This window comes from Heterocephalus glaber, unplaced genomic scaffold (genome assembly GCF_053883595.1).
Source record: "Heterocephalus glaber isolate CG9 unplaced genomic scaffold, H.glaber_assembly_v1.0 deba00001104, whole genome shotgun sequence".
Lineage (NCBI taxonomy): Eukaryota > Metazoa > Chordata > Mammalia > Rodentia > Bathyergidae > Heterocephalus > Heterocephalus glaber.
The window spans coordinates 709,855-735,031 of NW_028258193.1; the positions used below are offsets into that span (position 1 = coordinate 709,855).

The following is a 25,177-nucleotide window of genomic DNA, read 5'->3' on the forward strand; positions in this document are numbered from 1 at the left end:
ACATAATTTTTAATATAATTCATCTTCTTGTGAGTTCACAAGATCTCGTTTTCAGTCCTGGTTGCAGCACTGAGCTGGCTCAGTCCTCGAGAACTTGCCCATGCACTCTCTGGGGCAGGAGCATGTCCGCTCCCCAGGACAAGGGGACTGCATGGCCTGCAGCGTGGACCCCAGGTCCAGAGCGTCTCCGCCTCCCTGGCAGGGCTATGTCTGTGTGAGTCACAGGCCCAGCTCTGAGGGTGCCCAGAGGAGGAGACCGCGGGACGCCACTCTGTGACCCCATGGAGCCAAGCATGCAGAGGCCGCAGACAGGTGGGAGGTCCCGGGCTCCTGGCCTGGTCCTCTGCCTCTGCAGCTCCCTGGAGTGGGCGCAAGGTCTCCACTGTGCCTCAACTCATTCCACTGGATCAGCCTTCTTTGATCTCCTGTGATACTCTGGCCCCGGAATTCCAGGGCTCCAGCCCTGAAGCTTCATGGACCATCTCTTCCCTTTCAAAATCTATCACGTGAGCCATGCATGGTGGTGCACACCTGTGATCCCAGCATTCCGGAGGCTGAGGCAGGAGGATCACATGTTTGAGCCCTGCCTGGGCAACTTAGTGATATAGTGAAGCCCTGTCTCCAAACTTAAAAATCTGAAGGGCTGGGGTATAGCTCAGTGGTGATACGCCCTGGGCTCAGTCACGAGTACAGAAGGAAGCAAGCCACAGTGAGGTTTGCTCCTTTCTTGGAGGGGAGGTGGGGACGTCTTGTGCTCAGCCCCTGTTTCTCGGCTCCCTCCGTGTGGCCTCATCTATGGCTGGTTCTCATCAGTAGCTCAGGATGGGGGTCCCGGCACCTGCCCCTCCCACCTCACCCTGGGGCGTCAGCCCCCAGCCGGGAGAAGGCTGGGCTCTGGGCTGGAGGCATCAGCTCCAGACCCCAGGCTCTGGGCTCCGGTCTTAGACTCGCACGTGGCTCTGCTGCGGGCTCCACACTCCTCGCCCCCGCCCCTTACCCTCCTGCCGGCTGAGCACTGTCTGCATTTTGACGCAGGGGTTGGTGAAGCTCCTGTGCCGGACTCCAGGGGCCTCGGGCAGCCCCTGTCCCCACCCACAGGCCTGTGTCTGTGTTCCCTGCAGGACAGGCAGCACGCAGCAGCGACTGTGCCGAGTCCCATGCACCTGCCCCTCTTCCCTCTCCCACCCTTCTGCTCCCCGCCCTCGCTCTTCCTTTCCTCCCTTCTCCTCCTCTTCCTCTGCGTCCGCACTAGACAAGCGCCTGATGGGCTTCGCTCTTTGTTACCTTGGTGCAGCCCCTGCCCCCCGGTCCCTCTGTGCTGGCCTTGGCCCTCAGGGCCTCTACCAAGTCCCCACAGGGAGCAGCCAATTCAGCCTAGCTCCTGGCCCCACAGTGTCGCCTCCCATGCAGGTGCTGCTGAGACACACAGCAGCAGCGTCCTCTGTAGATGGTGGCAGTGTGTGTGGCTGGGGGCTCAGCGGGACGCGACCATAGCTGGCATGCTGGTCCCAGCCCAGGGTGGGCGGCTGTCACCTCGTGCCCCACACTGTGCCCAGGACTGCGATGTGCCTTCTCCCCTCGACCACATGTTAGCCCTAGGAGGATTCCAGGGAGTCAAGCCCCGAATGTGCCTGGTGCAGGGCCGCAGGGCAGGTGAGTACACAGCAGAGCCACGAGGCAGCTAGGAGACACGGCCGGGCCCCAGCACAGCCTTTGAACACGGCACCGCCTCAGCACCAGCACCGACCTCCGCAGGGCCTGCCCAGGCCAGCACTGTGGTCTTGGCTAGTACCCACGTCCACCGTGAGTGCCGTGCGCGGGGCCGGGGGTGTGCGCAGCATCTCCGTCTGTCTAGTGTGATGATGGCCTGGGAAGGCCCGGCGGGCCGAGCGAGCTCTGGTGGCTCTTCCCATAGTCGGGTCTGCCCAAGGCCCCAAGTTCTCTGTCTGCTCCTCGCCCGTCCCTTTGGCACGTGACCCAGGGCACTGGTCTCTGTGGTCCATCCAGTCTTGCCCGAGGGAGCTGCTCTGTAGCGTTGTGTGCACGGTAGGCTCTGGGTCATCCTCAGGCCCCCTGGGCCTTCAGGTTTGCACAGTGAGGATCCCCTGTGTGGAGCACCTGTCCAGGAAGGTGTCCCAGGTGCCCCTGAGAAGGGCACTTGCTGGGTGCTCACGGTGTTGGGGGTGAGCAGGACACTGGCTCAAAGAGGAGGGAAGGGTTCAGAGACGCAGGTCACGTGCAGACTGCACATCAGAGACGGTCATTGTGCCCCTCTGCGGCTGGAACAGACCTTCCTCTGGAGGGCTGGACGCCAAGTCTCAGGGCCCAGGCTGCGGGGAAGCGCAGCTGCCCCTCTCTGTCGGGCCTGCTGAGGTGAAGCGCCCCTCCCCACCCCCTGGCCTGTGCTGGTTTGGCACCAACTTTCAGGGACCCCTCAAGAGCTGCATGGGCCTAGTCTCCAGCCAGTGGGGCAATGCACGGTGTGTTTTTTGAGCTCTTTTCAGTTGCACTTCCTCCTTGCCAAGAATGATTTTTATGAAGGTCTAAAAGTAATAATAGATTTTTAAGAAACAGAGGCAGCAACACAATAGGGTCCGCTGCCAACCTGCTCTCAGCGCGACAGAGTCACGCAGCCTTTAGATCACTCACATCTGGCCGGGGTAAGGGACACACACCACAGAGCAGAGTCCCAGCATGGCGTCTTCCCAGGGGGTTTCTGGGTGCTCCCTGACTCAGGAGCGCTCTTCTTCCTCAAGAACATCTGGACTATGCAAGAGGGAGACTACAGGTTAGCAGGGAAGCCGGGCACCAGAGAGGTGGGGTCACTGCTGCCCAAGTTCGGTGTGCAGAGTCCAGCCCACAGGGCATCCTGCCTCTTCCTCAGGGTGGTGGACTTGAACTAGGTTACAGTTGCCAACCAAACAGCATAATTCCTCTGTGGCTAATGCCTGCATTTTTTACTTTTTTATAAAAGAGGCAAGTAAAAAATTGGCACCATCATGCTGCATTACACTGAGAGGAGAAGCAGGCCCCTCGCTCTGCATAGATATAATCCTGTGTGTGTGTGCACGTGTGAGTGTGTGACTGCATCTGTGTGTGCATGCACATCTGTGTATCTGTATGCGTGTGTATGCCAGTCTGTGCACATGCATACTTATGTGTGTAATGTACATCTGTGTGTGCACGTGTATATCTGTGCATCTGTGTGTATGTATGTATGCACCTCTGCATGTGGACATGCATATTACCATGTGTGTACCTGCACATCTATGTGTGTGCACATCTGTGTGCACATGTGTATCTGTGTGCACGTGCACATACCCACATGTGTGTCTATCTGTGCCTGTGTGTGCACATGTGTATGCACCTGTTTGTGTGCATGCGCATCTGTGCATTTGCGTGTGCATGTGTGTGTGCGTGTATACATCTGTACAATCCATTGTCTTCCTCAAGGTGCGGTAGGCGTTAGATTAAGTGTCTCATTTTCTGATGCTTGAGATTGCTGACCTTATCTGTGGCTGACTTACCACTAGTAAGTACCTTCGATAACTTGAAAAACATCTGTGCCTTCAACAACTTTGGATTGCTAGTGTAGCCATTCTTGCACATTTCTGGGGTGTCTAAAGTAGAAATTGCTCCTTCTGTTGACTGGGGCAGGTGGCCGTGCCTTGGCTCTACATAGCGCCTCCTGTCCGCGTGCTGCTGAGAGCACAGACCCTGTGTGTTCTGCTTCCTCCCTGGCCAGGGGCTGCAGACTAATGCCACGCAGACGCCCATGGTAAGGGCCACTCAAAGCCCTTAGAGCTTCTGCTCCTGACTGTCCAGCCAACCACTGTGCCATTTATTTTCTTGTGTGTTGATCACTTTAGGGATCACTTTAGTGGGAACTTTCCTTCCCGTTCCCCAAAGGACATGTGTAGAAAGAAGGTCGGGCCAGCCCCATGGAAATGAAGCTGATCAAAATCAAAGGGAGCTTGCATGGACTGACCCTGTTCAAAGGTACGGAACCTTCTCTGAGTGTTGTGTCATTGTCCGTGTTTGTGGGAAGCTGAGTGTACATGAGGTCATCCCTGAGAGGTGAGGCCACCTGCCTCCTGCTCGAGGACAGCAGCTGCGGCTGGACTCTCTAGAAGCAAGGAAGTGCATGACTAAGAAGATACTGGCGAGAGCCAGGCATTTAGGGCAGTGGCGCCACACCTGCCTCGCAAGCAGAAGGTCCTGAGTTCAATCCCTGGTACTGAAAAAAAAAAAGAAGAAGACATTTGGCAGAGAACGTGGGGAAAACTTGAGGACTTTAAGTTCCATTGGAACTGTTGTAAATTTCAAGATTTGGGTTATTTTGCTCGTCCCATCTTGGCGTCAATTCACTACTTTAGTGTCTTAGGCAGCTCCTGTCCTTTTCCTTTGAGGAAAGGGTGTAGTTCAGCAGTGTGCGGAGGGTGTTGGGAATGGCAAGGGACTCCTGGGAAGCTGTTTGCTTTGGCACTGGTTCGTGGGACCCAACGCACAGATTTCTGTTGCTGGGGTCATCAGTGAGACACACAGCAGCCGAATAGCTCATGTGCCTGCATGTGTGTAGTGTGCTTAACTTTTGTATCTGGATTTGTGTGTGAGAGAGAAATCCCTACTTTTATCAACAGAACCTCATGATTGGGCGCTGGAGACTCAGGCTGTGTCAGACCCATGTCCTCCTGCATGGGTTGGCAGCCTTGGGTGTGGTTATAGGAGTTCAGTTGCAGTGTGAGGGATTCTTGTGAAGCTTCCTAACTTCAAGCAGCAGTGAAAATGGGCTCTGTGCTGGTCGTCGATTGCTGTGAGCCTGGTCCAGCCAGCCAGCACAGGACTTGCCAGCAGGCCACGGCTTCCCTGTGAGACCTTGATGCCACTGCCACCTCCTGGCTGTGCATCACCATAGCTGGGTGGCAGCAGTCCTCAATCATGTCAGGGACGGTGACGGCAGGGCCTGGTGCAGCCCCTGGGGAGCCACGTCTCATGGCCAGGGACATGGTCAGTCTCATGTTTCCACGTTTCTGTCTCTCTGGACTGCTTGGGACACCATACCCAGGCCTAGGCTGAGAGGCAGGTGACTTAGATCTACACCTTGATGAGGCTTACTGCACATGCCCTCTGCACACACCACCAAGCCTTGCCCACCCCTGCACAGCCCTGTGTGTGTCCCTTGTCACTTGGTCTCTGGGGCAGTGAGGACTGCTACCCTGCACTGGGGCAGGATGGAGCTGGCTCTGCCGTCTGACTTTCTGCTTCAGCGGGATTTTCTGTGGCCTGGCTGTCTCTTGTCCAAGAAAGCAAATCTTCCATGACCTTTCCCAGCTGTGCAGAGTGTGCTTCTTGTCAGGACAGTGTCTGATTTTGCCTGGGTCCTGTTGTGTGACAGCTCCGCCCGCTGAGGGACACAGCCCCTATGTATTGGGGCGCAGAGCTGGAAACGCAGCTGGAGTCATGAGGTTCTGTGCATTGCATTAATCCAGCCCTGTCACCCACTAAGCAGGGACTCATAGTGCTCTAGTTTTTCACTTAAGGAATTATTATTTTTTCCCAGAGCCACAGTAAAAATAGCCAGCCAAGCCCCTTGGTGAATGTATTCTGTAATTGTGTGGAATTTTAATGCGCTTATTTATATGCAGTTTGTCCCTGGAGGTATTGAAAGAAAGGAGAGGATGTTATTCTTGGTCTACTATAGTGGGTTTAGCTTTATGGCATTGTTGCTAAAATTATGAGGAGTAATAAATGAAAAGGTCGAACTTTGTGGACAGTCTGTATCACAGCAGTTTGTGAGCATGTCCGTGCCTCCCACCATGCATAGCACACTTGGATAGAGCCTTGCCTTGATTTGTAAGGGCCCAGCTGAGTGTCTCCCAGGGCTGGGCCCCTGTGCCTTGGCTCAGCATGGTAGGAGGTCATGCCAGGAGGGTGGGCGTGAGTGCTCTCAGGAAGAGCCAGATTTGCCGTGCTCTTGGCTTGCTCATGGAAGATTCTGTCAGCAGCAGGCCTGGGAGGTCAGAGGCCCATGGTCGACAGCGATCTGTGAGGGCCGTGTAGGAGCCGGCCCGCTCACCAGTGCCACCTAGAGACCCCGGCGTCCCATGCTGATGCGTCTGCTGCCCCGGAGCGTGCCATGCTCTGCAGCTTGCCAAGCGTTGGTCCTGTGTGGCGAGCAGAATGGGCTCCAGGCCCTTCCAGGCCACCCTGTGGGCCAGGCCGCACAGGAAGCCTCCACAGTGGGCTTGCCTACCCCAGTGGAGGCCATGAGTGTGGTTTGGGGGAAGCCACCGTGGTTTGTGAGCCCTGTCTGGGTTCAGGCACAGAGACGGGCACCAGGCCTGGGCCCTTCTACAGGCCTGGCAGCTTCCTGTGTAGAGCCGGGCACCCGGAATCATACTGCTCACTTAGCAAAGTTGGTGCACTTTCCTGTCCCGGGCCTGTGTGGGGAGGCTGAGCCCAGACGCCGCACCCCCAGATGTGAACCGAGCAGTGGCTGAAACAGTGCACACTGCTGACGGGGACAGCAGAGACACAGGAAGGGGCTGTTCTCAGTAAAGGGATGCAGGTTGATTATGGAGTCTGCTTCCACTCCCTGGAGGAAATACAGAATTTACTCCTTATATCCTCAGGAACAGAGGCTGTGATATGGACAATGAAGTGGGCTTTAAAATTGTCAGAACACCAGAAACATCATAAGCTAGTGATGTTGTAGTCAGGGTTTTGGCAAGGGAATACATTTAATATAGGACACAATTTGTAGGATTATGATATTTACCCAAAAGTCAGTATGGAGGAGTGCAAGAGATTAGCCACACACTAGAGGCCCAAAGAATCCAGCCTCGGGCCTGGATCCCACAGCACTGCCCCACACAAGTCCAGCTAAAGGCTTAGAGTCCAAGGCAGTGCCCTAGAGCCCACAGCAATGTCTCTTGCTTGTCTGTATCGAGGATCTGGACCTAGGCCCAAAGGCCAGTGGTGGAAGCCAGAAAACCTACGCTGGTGGGGTGAAGGTCCTACTCCACCAGGCTGAGGGAGCTATACTGGAGCCAGGAAGTGATGCTCACGGTGAAGATCAGAGCTCCCCTCAGGAGAACAGAAGCCATTCCCAGGCACAGTGAGGCCCCAGGCTCCTCCTCTGAAGAGAATAGCCAAGTTTGCATCAGGAAAACCAGCCGCAGCAAGCCTCTCCTAGAAAATCAACAGGCCACCATCTTCCCCTCCAGTTCTCTCTTACGGCTATTGGTAACAATCCTCAGGGGGGTCTTCCACACCCAGACCACCCTGATTCACTTCAGCTGGATGTTGCAAGTTCACCATTAGTTAATCCACCACATGTAACTAACGCTTCCTGTAAGTAACCTGAGGACTGTGTGTGCACTTTCATCCTGTGTTGGGTGTAGATTTGCTGTGGCGTTTTGCTTTGTAAGCGTTTGTTTTCTGGCCTGAGACCCAGGTGCAGCTGGCAGTTGACCACTGGGTGGGGACATGGTGTGCAGGAAGCAGAGGTGTGGCTGTCCTGCAGCCGTCTGCCCTGCCCCTTGCTGGCTGTGGGCCCCGTGTGGCAGCTTTGGCCCTGAGTGTTCCTGTCTACGCAGGTCACTGTCCCTCATCCTCTGTTCCCTCGGCAGTTGGGCAGGGCCCACACATTTGCTGTGGAACTGAGAGGCAGTGATGTGAGCATGAGGACCCTGGGCACACGGGACGTGGTGGGTGACTCACAACACAGTATGGGCGGGGCGCCTCCCGTGGTGGGTGGTGGGACTGTCGTGTATGGCTCTGCTGGGAGACCTGCCCCATTCCTGGGGTTCACAGGCGTGGGCGCCCGTGTGTGGCACTGAGCTGTGCTGCCCACAGATGTCCTGGTGTGGCCTGCTGTGCCGAGAGCCACTTCCCAGCAGTGCCTGGTGATGTCCAGTGCCACCACCCTGTCTTTGCCGTGCAGAGCTGGGTTGGCCTCGCAGGTGAGGCTGCTGTGGATGGCAGGCAAGTGAGTGTCGTGTGGGGCCTGGCCCCTGTGGGGTGCACACTGTGATGACCAGGGACCACTGTCCCCGAGACACCAGGCACTGGCAAGGTGTGGGTGCAGGGCAGTGTGCGTCAGATGCCGCAGGCCATTGCCACCCCGAGCTCAGAGCACACAGAACTGGGGAGCAGAGGGCCAACTGTAGACAGGCAGCATGTTCGGGGTCAGGCGGTGGCCATGGCCTGGCTCCCCCATGCTGCCCACCTGCCCGCTTCCAGTCAGGCCTGGCTCAGTCGGGCTCTGTACAGGGAGGTTCCACCCTGGTCGCCCCATGCTGCCTGGTCCTGAGTGCCAGTGACCCCAGGCCTCACGGTGTGGCCCAGCAGGACCCAGGGATGCTGAGTTTTGGTCTGTTCATCCCAAGATGTTTCCCTCCTCTCTGCAGTGAGGCCATCATTAAGAGGACACTTGAGGGCATTCTCTGTGTGGCCAGGTTTCCTCTGAGCCACCCGGCGCCATCCTGGGGTTCCTGTGGAGCAGGGGTCAGCCCTGGCCAGTCAGGCCACGGCCACTAACCATGTCCTGCCAGGTGGAGCTGACAGTGGGGACAGGCGCGCCTTCTTCCTCCCACCCGGATGCCGTGGGGACTCAATGTGAGTTTGGCCCATGCACCCAGGGGCCAGTGAGTCTTCATGCGTACTTCGCGTCCAAGGTTCACCCCACGTTTCTGGCTGCGGTGGGTAGCGGAGGTGTGATCTGTGCACCTCGCTCTGGAAATGCCAGGGCGGCAAGGCTCTGTGCTCGCAGCCTCAGCCCCTGAAAATACGGTGACCTGGGGCTGGGAGAGAGACAGCTCCTGGGCCTGGAAACCGGGGCCGCTCACTGTGGGGACTCTGCGCAGGAGGGTGCAGCTGGGGAGTGACAAGGGGTGGGGCTCCATCTCCCTCCAGCACCTCCTCCCTCTCTGGACGCCCTGCTGATGTCCCCTCCTTGAGAGCAGAAAGTGTCCCAGCCCAGGTGCCAGGGCCTTGGTGTCTCCGTGCTCTGGGGAACAGGCCGAGGGCAGAGCCGTCCACCGAGTGTCTCCTGCTTGGTGAAAACAGACTGAACCTGCCCATTCCTCCATCCCCCTCAGGTTTTTGAGCACCTCCTGTGCCCCAGGCATCCTTAATGTCAGAATCCATTCCAGAACAAAGCCCAGGTTGGGGCTGATCAGGGGCTGGGCCCAGCTGGCAAGCAATGTTTGTCCCTTCCTTTGCATTTTACTGGTCAAAAATATGATCTGGTTCAGTGATTTCCTTTGCAAATTTTATAAACATTATTACAGATGTTCTTCAGATTTTTTTAGGAACTAAAATTTCATGGCTTACAGCTGCTAGTACTTGAGTTTTCTTTTGTGACCATCATTTCTTAAAAGCCTGCTTTTCCCACATAAATTTTAGAAAACCTTTTTTTTCAGGAAGGTTTAAACTTTCCAACACTTTGAAAGGAAAAACACCTTAGCAGGTGCAATTTTAATCATGATGAAGTTGTTGTGAGTTAATTTTTCTTCCAGTAATATTTAGGCGAAGTCTGGCTCATCCACAAGGAAGCATTGGGTCATCTTGTGTCTGGTGTGGCCTGGGGTCCCAGGAGCAGGTCCCCCATCTCCACTGTGCTGAGCAGGGGTCTGCCCCTCCCAGGCCTCTCTCATGCCTTTAGTCTTGGTCTTTTTTCTTTCCCCTTTGAACAGTGCCCAGCCAGAGCTGTGCATTGAGACACAGTGGGGACACCCTGCCCTCGGTCCCCATGGGTGCAGTCTCCAGAGTGAGACCATGGGGGCGCCCTACCTGAATGGAGGCAGGTGGTCTGGGGGTGCAGCCCATCTGAGCTCAGGTCCTTGCCCCATCACTGTGGGTCGGTGACACCTGGTGCTGGGGTGGGGATGTGACCTCACTCCTCCCTCCCTGCTGTGCTGCCCTTTAGAGGAAGGGCAGACATTGGCAAGCCATGTCTCTGTGACTGGTAACCTTTATTTCCTAGATTATCCTCCCTTTCCGAAGACTCCCAGTCTCCCATCAACATCACATAGCCATTTAGGCCCTGAGGTTAAAAACTGCCAGATTCAGTCATTCCACATTCCATACATTTATCAGAGTGTCCAGCTAGGCCTCTTAATACTTGCAGTTACATGTCAATCAAAAATAAAAGTTTCATAAATAAATGACATTCACATACAATAAGAATGATTCCCAGTAAAGTTCAGTTCATTCCATAGTTTCCTGTGAGTAAATCATGATAATAGCATTTAAGTAGCTTGTGAGTACTGAGAGGAAAAAGAAATAAACATTTACGGAAGCCTCCCTGACTCATCTGCCCTCGGCCCCTACAACGAAAGAGAAAACAGTTGACTGCAGACTTGCAAGCATAAGTCACTCAAAGGCTTTGGTTCTGGAGACTTATCACAAACTACTGGGGCCAGCAATTTCACAAGAAGGAAGAGGGAAGGGAATTGGGCCACTCAGCTCAGAGGGCCCAGGCCAGGCTGCTTGTGGGGCGGTGGAGAGGGGAGGCACATATGGGCTGCATGTGGGAAGTGGGTTGTGAGTGTCAAGCCCAAGTGCACCCACACGAGTGAGCAGAATTACCCGAGCCACAGTCCTGGGTCCTCAGCGCAAGCGGCAACCCAGAGTCCCAGGGATCAGATCCCTGGAAACGGCCACTGAACTCATGGGCCCCACTGTGATTGTGACAGCGAGCTTCCCAGGGGAGGTGGTGTGAAGCCGTTACCACTGGGCTGGGATGCGGGAGGTGCAGACCTGCAGGCCAGTGGAAGTGATGCCCGCTCTGGGACAGGCAGGGAGGCACTCCTCTGCTGTGGAGGCACCAGGGAGCGAGGCCCCTTTTGAGGCACGAGCCAGGTCCCAGCAGGCATCTCGTGGGCACAGACCCGTCCTGGGTGATTCTGCATCTGAGCGTGCAGTGACATGTGGCCCAGTGGAGCTCTCAGGAACGACCACACATGCCAGTCCTGGGTGGTTCCACGTGTCAGGGGGACTCCTCGAGACTCCCAGTGAACACCAGCGGCTGTAACGATCATGTTAAAACTGTACGTGTGAATTAAATGAATTAAAATACCCTTCACCGATAGAAAGGGCACCAGTTCCCAAGCTGGCTTTGAGCATGCTGAGGGTGTTGCCGAGTAAAGCTCTGCATGGTGCCGGGGGCAGACGGAGCGGAACCCGTAGCCTCCACTTGTGCAGTCGGAGCACCTCTGAGCACTCAGCTCTTACCCACTGCATGGCGAGGAGCTGGGTCCCCTCGTTTGCTCCCTGCCTGGCCAGGACAGCAAAACTTCATAGTCCCTGGCGCAGCGGAGAGTGCAGGAGCAGACTCGGCTTCTGACCCGGTGTCCTCCCCGAGCTCCGCGTTGGCTGCCCCGCAATGCGAGGATCCGTGACCGGCAGCCACCCATGGACGCTGACTTCCGGCTGTCGTCCCGAGCCTGGGGGCCATGCGGAAGCCACACTCTAGGCAGCTGACTCCCCAGAGTGCCTACACGGCATAGCTGCAAATGCCCATTTATCTATGTGTGCTGCAATCTTAAATTGCCTTTGAAAATACCATATGTTAAATAGATCTGTCTGTTTCCTTTCATCATTCTTTTATTTTACCCTTTATTTGTATTTTGGATTTCTCACATGAGAGAACCATGCAGTTGATAAGCTTGTGTCCTATTTATTTCACTTAGCATTATGTTTTCAAGATGCATCCATTTTCCTACAATTGATTCCTTTATCCTTCTTTATAGCCCAGTAGTATTCCCTTTTGTATAGATACTGCATTTTCTCTGCCCATTCGTCTGTTGATGGACATACAGGCTGTGTCCAAGATTTAGCTAGTATAACCAACAGTGGAGGGGTTAGAAAATTTAACATGTGTTACATGCATGTACCAGTTACTCACAATGAATATAACTATTATAGGTTGCAAACGTGAACTAAAAATTTAATAATAGTAATGAAAATGGGTGAAGGGAATCTAGAGACAGAGGGAGGAGGGATAAGAAAGTGAATAAAAAGAATCAAAATATGTTCAGTGCACGTCCCTACTTGCTAAGGTGAATGTAAACATCATGCACTAAAAACGTGTGTGAATAAAAACATTTTAAAAAATTTAAACAAAGAATAGGCAAAATCAAATCAGCAAGACAGAATTATTCAGTTTGTTGTCGGCAACTTCTCAACTGGAAGACACCAAAGTAATCAACCAGCTTACGGTCAGCTGGTTAATAGGGCTAAGGAAATAAGTAGTCATCCCACAGTAGACATGAGTTTGTGACCCAGCTTATGCTGCCTCAAGGACGGTGGTTAATGGCTGTGCTTGCTTTGTGGCTGTGCAGTTACAGAGCGGGAAGCGGCATGCCAGCATGGAGCAGGGCTACAGAGGCAAAGGGCACTCCTGACACCGTGATGCGTAAGCCAGCGAGAAGGAAAGAACAGAAAAAATCCACATGTCAAGGAGGACATACTATTTTTCAAGTCCTATATCGGAAAGAAAAATCAGGATAATAATTGAAATCAAATTTGATTCCAGGTGCTGATTTGCTTGTATACAAGGCTGTGAGCTTGTTTTTCACATTCACTGCCAATAAAGCCATAATATTTTCAACTTTAAGAAAACAGCCTGTAACAAAAAGAAAAAAGAAAAGGAAACATACTGTATATGAAAGAGTGATCTTGTAAAATATGCATATGGTCACCACTAACTTGTAACTCAGAACTTATGTTCACTCTGTATAAGTTTCTTTTGTAAAATAAAATTAAAACATAAATATCATATACTGAAGCAGACATACAACGAAATGAGCCAGGTGTATCCAAACAATTTCTATCACTGTGAGGAAGTTCATTTTAGAATATTTTGCCAGCAAAAACTGCCACTGTATGTTAAAGCAAAATGAAATATGCATTTACTAAAACATATTAAATAATACTGGAATGTCAGGTACTAAACTAATATACCTACCATTACATGTGAGTATGGAATTTTTAAAAACTAAACGGTGAAAACATTTAAGAGCTCATAGCATATACTTAAATTTATAGCCAGTGATCTCCAAGAATAGATTGAAACATACTCAATATGTATGGTAACTAGAGCACATAAATAATGATGAAAAAGCAAAACGACTGGTAGATGGAAAATAAAGCATTACCCTAGATGTAAAATGTATTCTCATTTGAATAAAAGCAATTAAAATACCTGATGTTTTACACCACCCATTAAAGTGAGAACATAGTCTAATTTGTTTTTATCTGAACAGAGAAACACTCACCAAGGGTTATTGAGTGTCACATTGTGTTCCTCTCAATTCCACGAAGTTGAATAAATCAAAACAGATAATGTCTTTGCAGTGATGGGGGCGTCTTCCTTTTCTCCAAATAATGGTGACCTCAATGATGAGTTCCTCGTGGAGGCAGATTTATGTTTGAACTGACTTGGAATCTGAACGCAGTGAGACATCAGCTGTGGAGTGCAGGAGCCTGTGACCGCACACCAGCCAGGACCCCGGGGGCATCCCCAGCGCACCCAGTTGCCAGGCAGTCTTCTGACTTCTGCCGGCCGAGATTTAACACGAGAACACACATGTGTCACACACAAGGAGCCAGCTCGACTCTCACACTGCCTGTTGTGGTCTTTAAAGAAATGAGTGTGAAATTGGCCCAAGGCAATGGTGGGTGTGTAAATACACAGTATGGAACCCAAAAGACCCCTGCTCTCCAGGGTGGCCACCAGTGGTAGGGGCTGGCGGGAGTCTGAGGGGTGGCATCAGGAGCCACGGCTACCAGGGAGGATGGAGATGGCTCAGTGTTCCTCCCCGAAAATGGCATGGACACCTCCTGCAGACCCCAGCCGTGTGTCCTGCTCCTTCGCGTGGCCAGCAGGTGATGCTGGCGTTTCAGGGGTGCATGAGCACTGTGGAGTCCAGGCTGAGGGACAGCATCATGAGTGTAGTTCCCTGACGCGTCATGAGTGGCACTGTGGGAAGTCACCCCTAAAGGGCTGTCCTGAGTGTCGGGGTGCAGTTCAGCACCTGTGTCTCTGTGTGTGACATGAGCCGTGTCACCCCTAAGTGCTCTGAACCCTGCACAGACACACTTTCGTGTCTTTATGAGGTATCATCAAAAATCCAGGGACTGTTGCTGCCCAGTGCCATCCAACTGAAAAGGTGGGCTCGCAGAAAGAATGTCCACCTAATTCATTGGATCTGGCCCCAGACAACTCCTGGTTCTTTCCCAAAGTCAAAATGACTGCGAAAGGGAAATGTTTTGAATCCATTCAAGACATTTAGGCAGGCAGGACAGCACAGCTAAAGACCTCAGCTACTGCAGAAAGTGACAAGGACAATGGGTTAACCGTGTTTGAAGCGGGGTGGGGAGGGTGGGGGGATAGGGTTAGGCAATGTGTCTTTTACTGGAAGAATTTTTATATTAATTTTAAACACTATTTTTAGCCTTTTTTTTTTTTGGTACCAGGGATCGAACTCGGGTCCTTGTGCTTGCAAGGCAGGCGGTGGAACCACTGAGCTACATCCCAGCCCTTTATAAACACTATTTTTAATCGCACCTTATGTATGTGGAGGATGATGTTTGGCGGATAGAAAGGTGACCACAGGTTCCATGGTCGGGAAGAATATTCCGTGCTGTCACAGACCCGGGCAGTGGAGCCTGTACGGTTGCCCACGTGTGCTTTGTTTCATTCCCATGTTGTCTCCTGGCCAGCTCAGTGGTCTGTGTGTGACCAGGCATCTGTCTCACGCCCAACAGTGCTGACATCTCAAGATGGCTTGTATGTGAGATGACAGTGCGGTGGGCATGCAAGTGGCTGCAGGGCGGTGGGCAAGACTTGCGGAAAATGTGAGTTAGGGCGAGAGAGTGGACGGGATGTTTGTTGCTCAAAAGTTTATTTTCTGTTCTTCGTGAGGTTTTTCTCCAGTGTGAGCTGGGGCTGGATAGAGGGGCAGAGCCCTGGTGGAGATGGCCTTGCCAAGGGCCAGTGCAACACAGGAAAGCGTGTTCTCCAGGCAGACCTTGCTGCTGGGGCATGGCGAGCATGGCTCAGGACAGGACCTCTGCCCTGAGGTTGCATGGGGACATCTTGAGGAGAGGCCAGGGAGGGCCACGTGATGCTGGCATCGCCCGATGGGCAGAACCCTGGAGCACTGGGAGGCAGCTCCTGCACATTTCCTTCTGCTCTGTGTATCTGAGGTTCTGCAGTGTGCGTGGCAAAGCTGCGTGGTGGGGATTGGGGAGCCCAGCTCTCGGTGCCACAGGATGCCTGCTACTCGGGACACCAGCAGGCCTACCATACATGGGCATCAGGATGGCAAGTCCAGCTCCTCAGTGGAGTCTGGCCATGGGACACAGGGTTTTCTGGTCCGCAGCCAGTAGCTCGTGAGCTCCTGGAAGTGTTGGCACCTTCACCTGCACCAGTCCCTGGAGGGCTGATCCTGTTGGCGCTGCAGCTGCCTCTCCTCCTCCGCCCCTCCACTAGTCCCCTCGTATCCCCAGAGAGAGTGAGGGCCAGAGGGGAGGCCAGGACATCGCTCCTGCCCGCATCTGCCTCAGGCCCCAGGACTAGCAGAAGGTTCCAGGTCCTGTCATCCGCGCATGGGGTGCATCCTGAGCAGCTGCTGTCCCAACTCCAGAGCCAACCTGTGCTACCGGAATAGCTCCACTGTGCTGCCTGTGATGTAAAAATAGGCTCACGGTGTAATAACAGTGCTGTGGATGGATGTGGTGTTTTTCCTCCAGAAGTTTCAGAGGGCTCCTGGTGAGAACAGTGACTCACAACGCACGTCTCCAGGGAATGAAGGGCACGCTGCTTCCCAACACGGCAAACAGTCAGGCTTAATCATCAGTGCAGCGCCCAGCATGCCGGCATCTGGAGCTGCGGCCCCCCTTACACGTGATAGAGACACTGTGGGGTGTGCGATCGCCTCATCCGCAGGATGTGACTCTCTTAGGAACCACTAACTTGTCCCTCCAACAGGTTAAAAATACAGCTCCAAACACAGATGACAGCACTCACCCTCTGAGTCACTGCCACCCGATTCTCCCGCGGGAGCGTTTCCAGCAGTGTGGACTTCTCCTACACTTCCCAGACCCACAGGAGTATATGCATCGGTACCGAAAGTGAGGGCCAGGGCCCTGGGAGAGGGAGGGCCCCTGAGACTTGCTCAGCCTTCCCCTCAGGGGCCGGAGGGAGCTGTGGGCAGAGACACAGGCTGAGGCTGGGCCCTAGCCCCTCAGGCCCCTCTCCATCAGGACCCTGCACCTTCCCAGCCACGCCCCTAGCCCTGCCCATTGCTGCACAGGCTCAGCCTGCTGTAAAAAGGATCCCTCAGGGCCTGGGATTTAGCTCAGTGGTTCTGCCACCCGCCTCACAAGCGCAAGGTCCCGAGTTCGATCCCCGGTACCAAAAATAAAGCATCCCTCAGCCCCAGTGGGGCTGTGCCTGACTTGCTCACATTTCATCTCCAGTAGCTTCTACTGCTGTCCCTGGCACACAGTGGGACCTCAGGTCACACCTGTCATATTCCTTGAGTGCCACTTGCCCTGTGTGCTCTCTGTCCCTGAGATGCCACTCGGAAACTCCACCAAGGGCCAGGAGACCAGATTCCTGCATTGGGCCACCAGGACCAATGGCTGAGACACAGAAGCTCCGACCAGCAGGCTCCTGTCCGTGGCTGTTGGTGCCATGGGGACTTGTCCAGGACACCCCTGTGGTGGCACCTCTCGTGTGCCGTGTCTCGGCTCCCTGCAAAGGGAGGCAGATGGTGCCAGACCCGCTGTGAGCGAGGAGGTCGGTGAGTCCCCTACATAAGCAGGAAGACTGGACTACAAGGGGGATTTGTGTGCAAGGCCTGTGCCAACTGCTTCACAGTGGAGTCCTGTTCCTCACTTTAGAAGGGGGATCCTGACATCTGTAATGGTGTGGGTGAACCAGGCAGTTTCATCCAGCCAGTGTCAAACACAGAAAGAGAAAGGCCCCAGACCTCCCTCCTGTGTGGAGTCCAGCAGTCAGCTTGGAGGAGAGAGGCAGTGACCAGCACTGAGGCCCACAGTGAGCCCAGTGCTCCAAGGGCTAATGGCTGGGACAAAGGCGCTGTGGCCAGGGCACAGGGAGGCCAGGGAGGTGCTGTTCACAGGGTGAATGGGTTCTGGAGACCATTATGCAGCGCGGTGACAGTAGCTGACAGCAATCTGCTGTGTTCGTGCAGGGTACTGCAGAGCAGTCCAGTGCGCTCACACAGAAGAGGATTCTGGGAGCCACGCACACCTGGACACTCGTCGGTGTGTACATATCTCACACGTCAGCTGTACACTACATACTCTGGCTCTTATTTGTCAATTTGAGAACTGATGGATTTAGGTTGATAATTGTGAAGCAGGGATGACTGTGTGATCTAGCTCAGGTAGCAGCTGTCTTAGAGGGGACAGTACTTTGTCACTAGTAATAGCCAAGGGCCAGCTGGGGTCTACACTACAAGCCCCGCTCCACATCAGGGAGCCCCTGGGGAGGAGAAGAATCCACCACGTGCAGAGACAAAGTGCACCTCAAATCCATCTCTGACAGCCCTGGGAGGCCAGTGGCAGCGATGGGTCAGTGACCGGAAGCTTGCGTGACTGCGTGCTCAAGGTTGTGCAGAACCCCGGGAGGCAGTGACCAGCACTGAGGCCCACAGCCAGCCCAGTGCTGTGAAGGCTGACAGCGGGGACAAGACATCCTGGCGATGGTGGCCCTGGGACAGCACGCCAGTCGCATGTGTGAGATGGAAGACCATTTGCACACGGCTAGGTCTCCTGGTGAGGGCCCTGGAAGGAGGGAATGGGAGAGCAGCAGTGGGTGAGGGGCCAGAGCGGGAGCAGGCGTGGAGTCAGCAGGTTCGTCCAGAGCACAAGTGACCGGAAGGCCACGATGTGGCCACCAGAGCAAGAGAGCGGTGACCTGAACACGGGGCACCACACGCTGTGGAAGGAGTGGCTCTGTCCATAGGGTGGTTTCAGAGTCAAGAACGTGTGGGCAGGGACGCTGCTCCTGACAGCTTCCTCATTGGCAGGAGCTATGGCCTCGGAGCAGGAGCCCAGGTGACCCCAGGAAGGCCAGATGGGTCCAGCCTCACCACGACAGCTCACTCCGTCCAGGCATGATGTGCGTGTGATGTGCATGTGTTGTTTGTGTTATCTCTGCTTCTGCAAGTGGACATGCTTTATTGTGCGCGTGTATGTAGGTCGTAGAGTGGTGGTGCACACGTGCACACACACCATGAAACTCCCCCTTGGGGTCTCAGTCCCCTTCTTACCGAGGGCCTCAGATCTCAGACCTCAGGCTCCTCCCAGTGGCCCAGTGGGTTTGGGTCCTGGGGCCACCTCCATTTAGTAGCAAAGCAGAGTCTTAAAGGCCCGGTGCTCTCCTTGTTGGGCGGTCGCTGGCACTGGCCACGTGGGGCCCCTGCAGTACACGTGCCCTTCTGGGCTTGATAGCATTGGAGGCCGCCCCTTCCGGGTGCCCACGTGTGCCCGCCTGTGCCCCAGCACTGCGCCCTGCTCATCCTCAGACTGTGGTTCCGTTCACCACAAACAGCGCTGTAGTGAGGTGGTCCCTTGGACCAGGGAGTGTGCTAACAGTACATGCAACAGAAAGCGTAAAGGAGTCGGGAGGGAGGTGGCCAGCTGGCCCTGCAGCCCGTCAGTAAGGCGGCCTCTCAGCCCCTGGCTGTGGGTGTGGGGTCTCCTGGTCCTGGAGCCGGGGCCGGGGCTGCCCTAGCATTTGGCAGAGGAGGGTGTGTCTATTTCCCAGGGTGGCCCTGCCTGCGCTGGGGAAAAGGTTAAAGGGAAAGAAAGCCTGCTGGTTTTTCCTTAGCTCCTCAGTTTCAGAAAACCGAGCCGTGTGAGTGATGCCTAATCGTCCTTCAGGCTCTGTAGCCAGCAATTTGACTGCAGGGCTGGTATTTTTGTCTATATGTTTTCTGTATTGTGGGTTGAACTCCAGGGCCTACACACTGAGCTACATCCCTAGACCTTTTTATTTGAGACAGAGTCCCACTAAGTTGCTCAGGCTGGGTTTGAACTTGTGTTCCTCCTTCCTCAGCCTCCCAGAGTGCTGGGATTGCCGGCATGCCAGAGCTGGCTTTAAATAATGAGGACTCATGGAGCACGTGACTCCCTGCCCCAAGCCCATGGCAGAGCCATGTCCCTCACAGCCCAGCAGCACATGGGCCTCACCTGAGCCCCGCCAGCCCCACCCTGGGCGACAGGAGAGGTCCAGAGCCACAGGTGCACTCTTACCGGTGAGGTTCACCGACGTTCGAGGAAATCACGTGGCTGGGCATCTGTGTGTGCTTCCTGCGGCTTCTGAGGCTCCACGCTGGACAGCAGGGAGAGGCCTTGCAGCTGGGCCAGCTCCATGGCTCCCTCCTGGGTCCTCAGAGCCCAGGCCCAGTGCCCTGCTGTGTGCACCTGACTTTCCAAGGTGCTCTGCCTCCCAGAGAGCTGCAGTCTCCACCGGCTCCAGGTTGGCTTCAGGGCAGGGCCACACAGACTCCTGTGCAGCTGCCACCTGGCCTGCTGCTCTCTCTAAGGAGAAGCCGGAGTGGCCTGCTCCACAGCTGTGCAGGTTTGGGGTGCTCCAGTGAATCGTCTGACAGCCAGTCATCGCCAGAGACCAGCAGCTCCTGGGCAGGGCCGTTTGGGGTCCGGAGGATAACTTTGAGACAAAAGCATATTTCAGAACACGTGGTTTGGAACATGCAGTGCCGTCGTTCCATTTTCACAAAATGAAAGTGGCCAGGCATCCTGGTGGGGTTTGGTGGATGCTGTACAAGCCCACCACCTCACTCAGCCACTGGGGATAAGCAGTCAGCAGCTCCGTGTGCATGGGGGCTTCGCCTCATCCTTCTCTGGTATGACGCTCCTGCTGCATGACCATCCCTCGGTGGGCGTGGAGGAGATGTGTGCTGGAAGCTGGCTCAGGTGATGGGGGGATGCTAAGGTCCCTCGGGCTGCTGGTACCAGCTGGGCCAGGGGTTGGGCCTCAGTGCGAGCTCAGAGGCCTCATGACTGGGCTGATGTTGGGGTCAGGAGGGTGTGGGCGTCCGGCCCCAGCAGGTTCTCCCTGGACTTGCACACTGAGCTCCCAGCCCGTGCTGGCCCCGACGCCCTCCGTCCTGCATGGTTCCCTGGGCTCCACACCGTCCTTCAGGGCAAGCCACACGGGGACAGGCTCGGGGTGGAAAGTACTGGGAAGAAGGGGGCGTCTGCCCCCTGCAGCTCTGCCCAGCACCCGCAGCCCAGCCCAGTGGGGAGCAGTCTTTGCACCCCAATTCCCACCTGCTTTGCGGGCCACAGGCCCAGCAGCCGTGCCACAGCCCCGAGGAAGGACGAGACTCTGCCAGCCTCCAGCTGGATGGGAGATCAGCCCAGCAACAGCTCCTTGTTCTGGAATCACTGCTAAACCTCAAAGCTGAGGCTTGGCACACAGAGGCCATGGCTGGGCTCCCAGGTGAGCCCAGCCCTGCCCACGGCAGGTGCTGAGCAGAGGGAGGAGCCCGAGCTGCTCTCCCACAGCCACCTGTGTGTAGCCTCTGATGCCTGTTTCACCGGTGGACGGGAAGCGTCACTGCCAGGTGACCACTGCCCACACAGAGCTCGGTGTGGTCCTCCCAGTCTCAACCCAGGGGACCGGACAGAGGCTACCCACCTGCAGCTGCAGTTGGAAGAAAGCCCCCAGGGACAGGGAAGGGCTGCGCTGCCTGGCGGGGCTGAGGTGGGAGGGTTTCAGGCAGAGGGAAAGTCAGGCTAGGGGTGGAGGCCCCCAGGGTGGCAGGGAGATTCAGGGAGCTGAGCACTGGCGGGGAGGCACTGAGGGAGGGAGACCCCACACCGTGGGCAGGACGGGGCCAGACACGGAGGCGTGGGGGCAGGAACGCTGGGGTCCCAGGCAATTATCCTCCAAGGAACAGAGTGGGCGGGGACCGGGCAGCGGGAGGGATGGGAAGCCTGTGTCATCACCGTCCAGAGCGCCTGGTGTGCCTGGCCCTGGCCTTCACCCTCACCCTGAGCAGGGCAGCCTCCTGGCCTCACGCCAGGGAGTCCCACACCCAGCCTCATAGTCAAGAGCAGCATCTTTGGAGCCAAGTCGAATAGAAACGCTCCACACATGTGAAGCTCACCCTGCTGCCTGTTAAATTTTGCAAAAGTAATTTCAATTAGCGGCCAGCCTGTTCCTTCTGGGCAAGCCAATCAATGAATGTCAACACACCCAGTAAAGTTTACAGGAGACTGCTTCAGCTGTGCTGCAGGGCCCCAGGAAGTCTGGACGCAGCTGCTTGTCAGCAGGCACCTGAGCGTGGGCATTGGGGGGGGCGGCTGCACTGGGCCGGGTGTGCTCACCTGAGTGCAGTGCGGAAGCGCTCGTGTACCCTGCTGTAGACTTCAGGTGGCGTTGATGGGTGGCAGCTTTTTGTCTCATTTTTAATAAACCTGTGTTGGAATAGCCCCGGATGTCCTGGGGAGTTTGCTGTCGCTAGCAGGAACACCCTCCGGGCTGTCCTGTGCTCCTTGAGCTTCACGGCAGGTGGAGTTCGTGAGGTATGAACGTGGCAGGAGGGGCTGTGCAGCTTCCTGCGGGGGAGGACTTCTCGCTGCTGGGCTTTGCTCCCTGAGCACAGTGCCAGTGTCCCCTCAGGGCCTGCAGGAGTGGCGGGGACCTTGCCCGGGGACTGTCACCCACTGGCTTCCTCTGACCTCGAGGTAGGCACACAGAAGCTGTGAGTTCATCCATCCGCTGTGCAGCTCCTCTGGATAAGGAGGCTGAGACAGTCCACTTGGGCTTCTTTGACTTTGCAGTGCAAAAGTGACACACATTCGGCCATCGGCGGATTTGAGCTTTCCCTTTCCCTGGATGGGCATGTGCAGCACGACTCCGCCATTCTGGGAACGCAGCAAGCCAGGCTCCCGGGCAGCTCCTCGATCCCCAGGGAAGCCCCACTCATGTGCCAGGTGCTGCACGGTAAGGCCCAGCGCTGGGTGTGTGTGCTGTCCACAGCCCGTGTCCCCCAGAACCAGCAGTCCCTGCTGTGCCCCTCAGGGAGCAGAGTGTGTCCCTGGCACCCACGAGGCCTCAACTTGAATCCTGGGTTTGCTCCTGAAAGCTTTGGTCAACAGATCACAGGAGAGAGCAGAGAGGGCGCCCGAGACTTCAGGATGGCTCCAGCTGGAGGGTGTGCGCCAGCAGAGGCTAACCGTGTGGAGCTTTCTCTGACACGGACAGCTGGCTTCAGCATGTGTACCAGAGGTTCACCACCACCGGTAGGAGCCATGTGAAACAGTAAGACTGTGGAACCAGTTGAGAGAATTTCACACACACGCAGGGGTCTGAAGTGTGGAGAAGATCCAGGGACGTTGAATAGCATCACAGAAACAAAGCTTTAATCTCTTCACCTTAAGTGGGAGTAATTGAGAGCACCGCTGCATAGATGACGTTCTGGAACTCACTTTAATGAATAAATATGGATATACCAATACTTGAGCATTAAGCCTTCCCCTTGTTAGGTATTTTGCTATCAATTTGTGTAGCAATTTTCTTTTTCATACTTGGTGAAAAATGGCATTCTATCACTGTAGGAGAGAGCGCACATTAAAGTCAGTGGACATGTTAAAATTTCTGATGAGAAATCGGGTAAGGGAAGGTAACACAGCGAGGACTTAGGCAGGGCAGGGTCACAGGGACACAGGGAGCCCTCAGCCAGACGTGGTCACAGGCTGGGCTGATCCGGGCCACGGCTGGGTCAGCGCTGGGCTGAGACAGGGTTTGGGTCTCCTTCCCTTGGCCCATGATCTCAGTCCCAGCACTGGACTTCCTGTTGCCGGTGACCATGCCACTGCCACAAGAGGGAGTGTGCTCCCCACCGCTCACTGTTCTCAGGGTCGGTTCAGGACAGTCTGGTCCCATAGCTTTGCCCCGGCTGAAAGCGTGCATGACCAGGGTGGGAACCACTGTGTATACATGTGGGTGAAGAGCAGGCTGGGTCTTGGGGAGGCTAAGTGTCCTCTCCGTGTCACCTGGTCCGTGGCCCGAGCGTGGCAGCTGTGCCCTTCCCTTGTGGTGTGTGGTCACCTGGTCAGAGGACCCCACGGTCTGTCTGTCCACCTGGGTGTCAGTTCTGTCACTGGGGGGTCCCCCATGTTCCCCATGGAAACTATATGGAGCCGTCCCAATGACCCTGACTGAGCACAGGAGACCCCGTGGGGCAGAGAAGCAGTCTGGTCGGCCATCCCACCTGGAGAGGCGACTCCCTCTCTGGGGACCTTCCTCCATGGCCTGGGTCCCCACAGCAGCAGTGGCTTCACCTACTCTGTTTCAGTGCCTTCCTTGAGGGCCTTGACTGACTCCTCATAGCCTTGTCCCTCCCAGCCTCCCGCTCCAGGGCGCTACGTGACCTTTTGTCCTTGAGCACAGCCCACAGCCCCTTGCTCTTCCTTTGTCCTGGGTGCGTGTTAACCCTGTATGCTCAGCATCCTTCCTTGAGGACAGTCCAGCCCCACGTTGTTCTGACAGGATCAGTGGTGCTGCCACTCACACCATGACATGTGTCCATCCTGAAGCCTGCTGGGTGCTCCTCCATGGCCTGGCTTGACTCTAGCCCTGAGCTGACTCCCGGACCTCTGGGACAATGTCCACTGCATGGCTGCCTTGGCCTGGGGTCTACCTGGGACAGGTGGTGTGAGGCAGGGTCTCGGGAACTTGTCTCCAGACCCAGGGAGCTAGGAGCCACATAGTTACTGACTCTGCTGGGCCGTCGCTTTGCAGCTCTGTCACACATACTTCTGCAGAGGGGTGGGCTTCACGTCATGGTCACAGCGCATCATCACTGTCCTAGGCCCTGCTTAGTCCACGCAGGAGGCGTGATGTGCCCCAGTCCTACAGGGGACGTAGCCAGGCTGGCGAGGAACCTGTGGGCCAGGGCACCAAGTGCCAAGGGGGGCAGGGGTGTGGCTGGAGCCCGGCAGCAGTGCCAGCCCTCAGGAGGGAGCCTGAGTGGCTCTCAGGGTTCTCCCGAGAACAAACGGTGTGCATGCACTCTGGGTGAGTGCACATGTGTGGGTGAGTGCACAGGTGCGTGCGTATGCCTTGCTGTGCTTTAGGTCTGTGTGAGGGTCATTCTCACAGAGGCACCATCAGGAACAAGCAGACAGGAGCCCGTGGTGCGAGGTGGAGTAGGCAGATCAGCTCATGTGTCACTCTGATCATCAGACCCTCCCCAGGTCGTCATGCAGCTGCCCGTGCACTGTAAGTGTGGCTTATGGGGGCCAATAAATGGGAGGGAGTGGTGAATTCTAGATTGCGAATCTGCCACCACTCAGCCCACTCCTGGAGAAGCTGGGAAGCCATGGGGGCCTCACAGCCCACGGTCCCAGGCTGTAGTGGAGACACACACTCCTGCAGGACCCTCTGGTCCACTCTCCTGGCAGTTAGGTCCCAAGGACGTGCTCAGCCACCTGTGACATGGGGTGCATGGCACGGGGTAGTCCCAGGGCTCCCTGGTGGCAGTTGCACGCATTTGGCCAGTGGACCTATTGGTGATCAGGTTGGCTTAGTGGATTTGCCATCGGTGAGATATGATAAAGAGTAGTGCTGTATCTTGACTCATGGTCTGTAGAGAGTTCAGTCCATGGTGGCTGCTCCCAGTCAGGAGGGCTTGGCAGGAGAACCAGGCAGAGGAGAAAGCTGCTCACAGCATGGCGGCCAAGAAGCAGAGAGGGAGGGGAGTGACAGGGAGGCACACCCTTCCAGGCCATGGCCCATGGCCGCCTTCTCTGACCAGGCCCCACTTCCTAACAGCACATTTCCTGTAGCCCCAGAATCCACTCAGCTTCCAAGCCCATGAGGTTTGGGGGCCTCTCGAGATCCGCGCCATGACACAGGAGATGTGGCCTCAGGGCCACTGGTTGGTAGGAGGTGGTTGCTGCCCCAGAGTACCCAGGCCTGCCTCACACTGACATTTTGGGATGAAATGCGTGTTATTGTGACCTGTGGAGATGCAGCCATCTGCACCGCAACTGCAGTTGTTATAGCCGCAGGTTTCTGATCTGAGAACATCAGCCCTCGGGAGAGACGGTCTCTCCAAAGAGCCCTTCGAAGTGCATTTCATCTCACTGGGAATGT

At 55.6% G+C, this 25,177-nt stretch overlaps 1 protein-coding gene across 9 annotated transcripts in view; it reads left to right on the plus strand.

The window, feature by feature from the left end:
• Positions 1-25,177, plus strand: part of Dlgap2 (DLG associated protein 2) — a 520,842-nt gene that overhangs the window by 255,476 nt on the left and 240,189 nt on the right. For 2 of the 9 annotated variants that reach the window (XM_087210077.1, XM_087210080.1), the window contains exon 2: positions 3,870-3,999. The exons of the other annotated variants lie outside the window; for them this stretch is intronic. In XM_087210077.1, coding sequence (XP_087066203.1) covers positions 3,942-3,999 — 58 coding nt within the window. In that variant the 5' untranslated portion in view covers positions 3,870-3,941. The remainder of the gene's footprint in view (positions 1-3,869; positions 4,000-25,177) is intronic. 9 annotated transcript variants of the gene reach the window in all.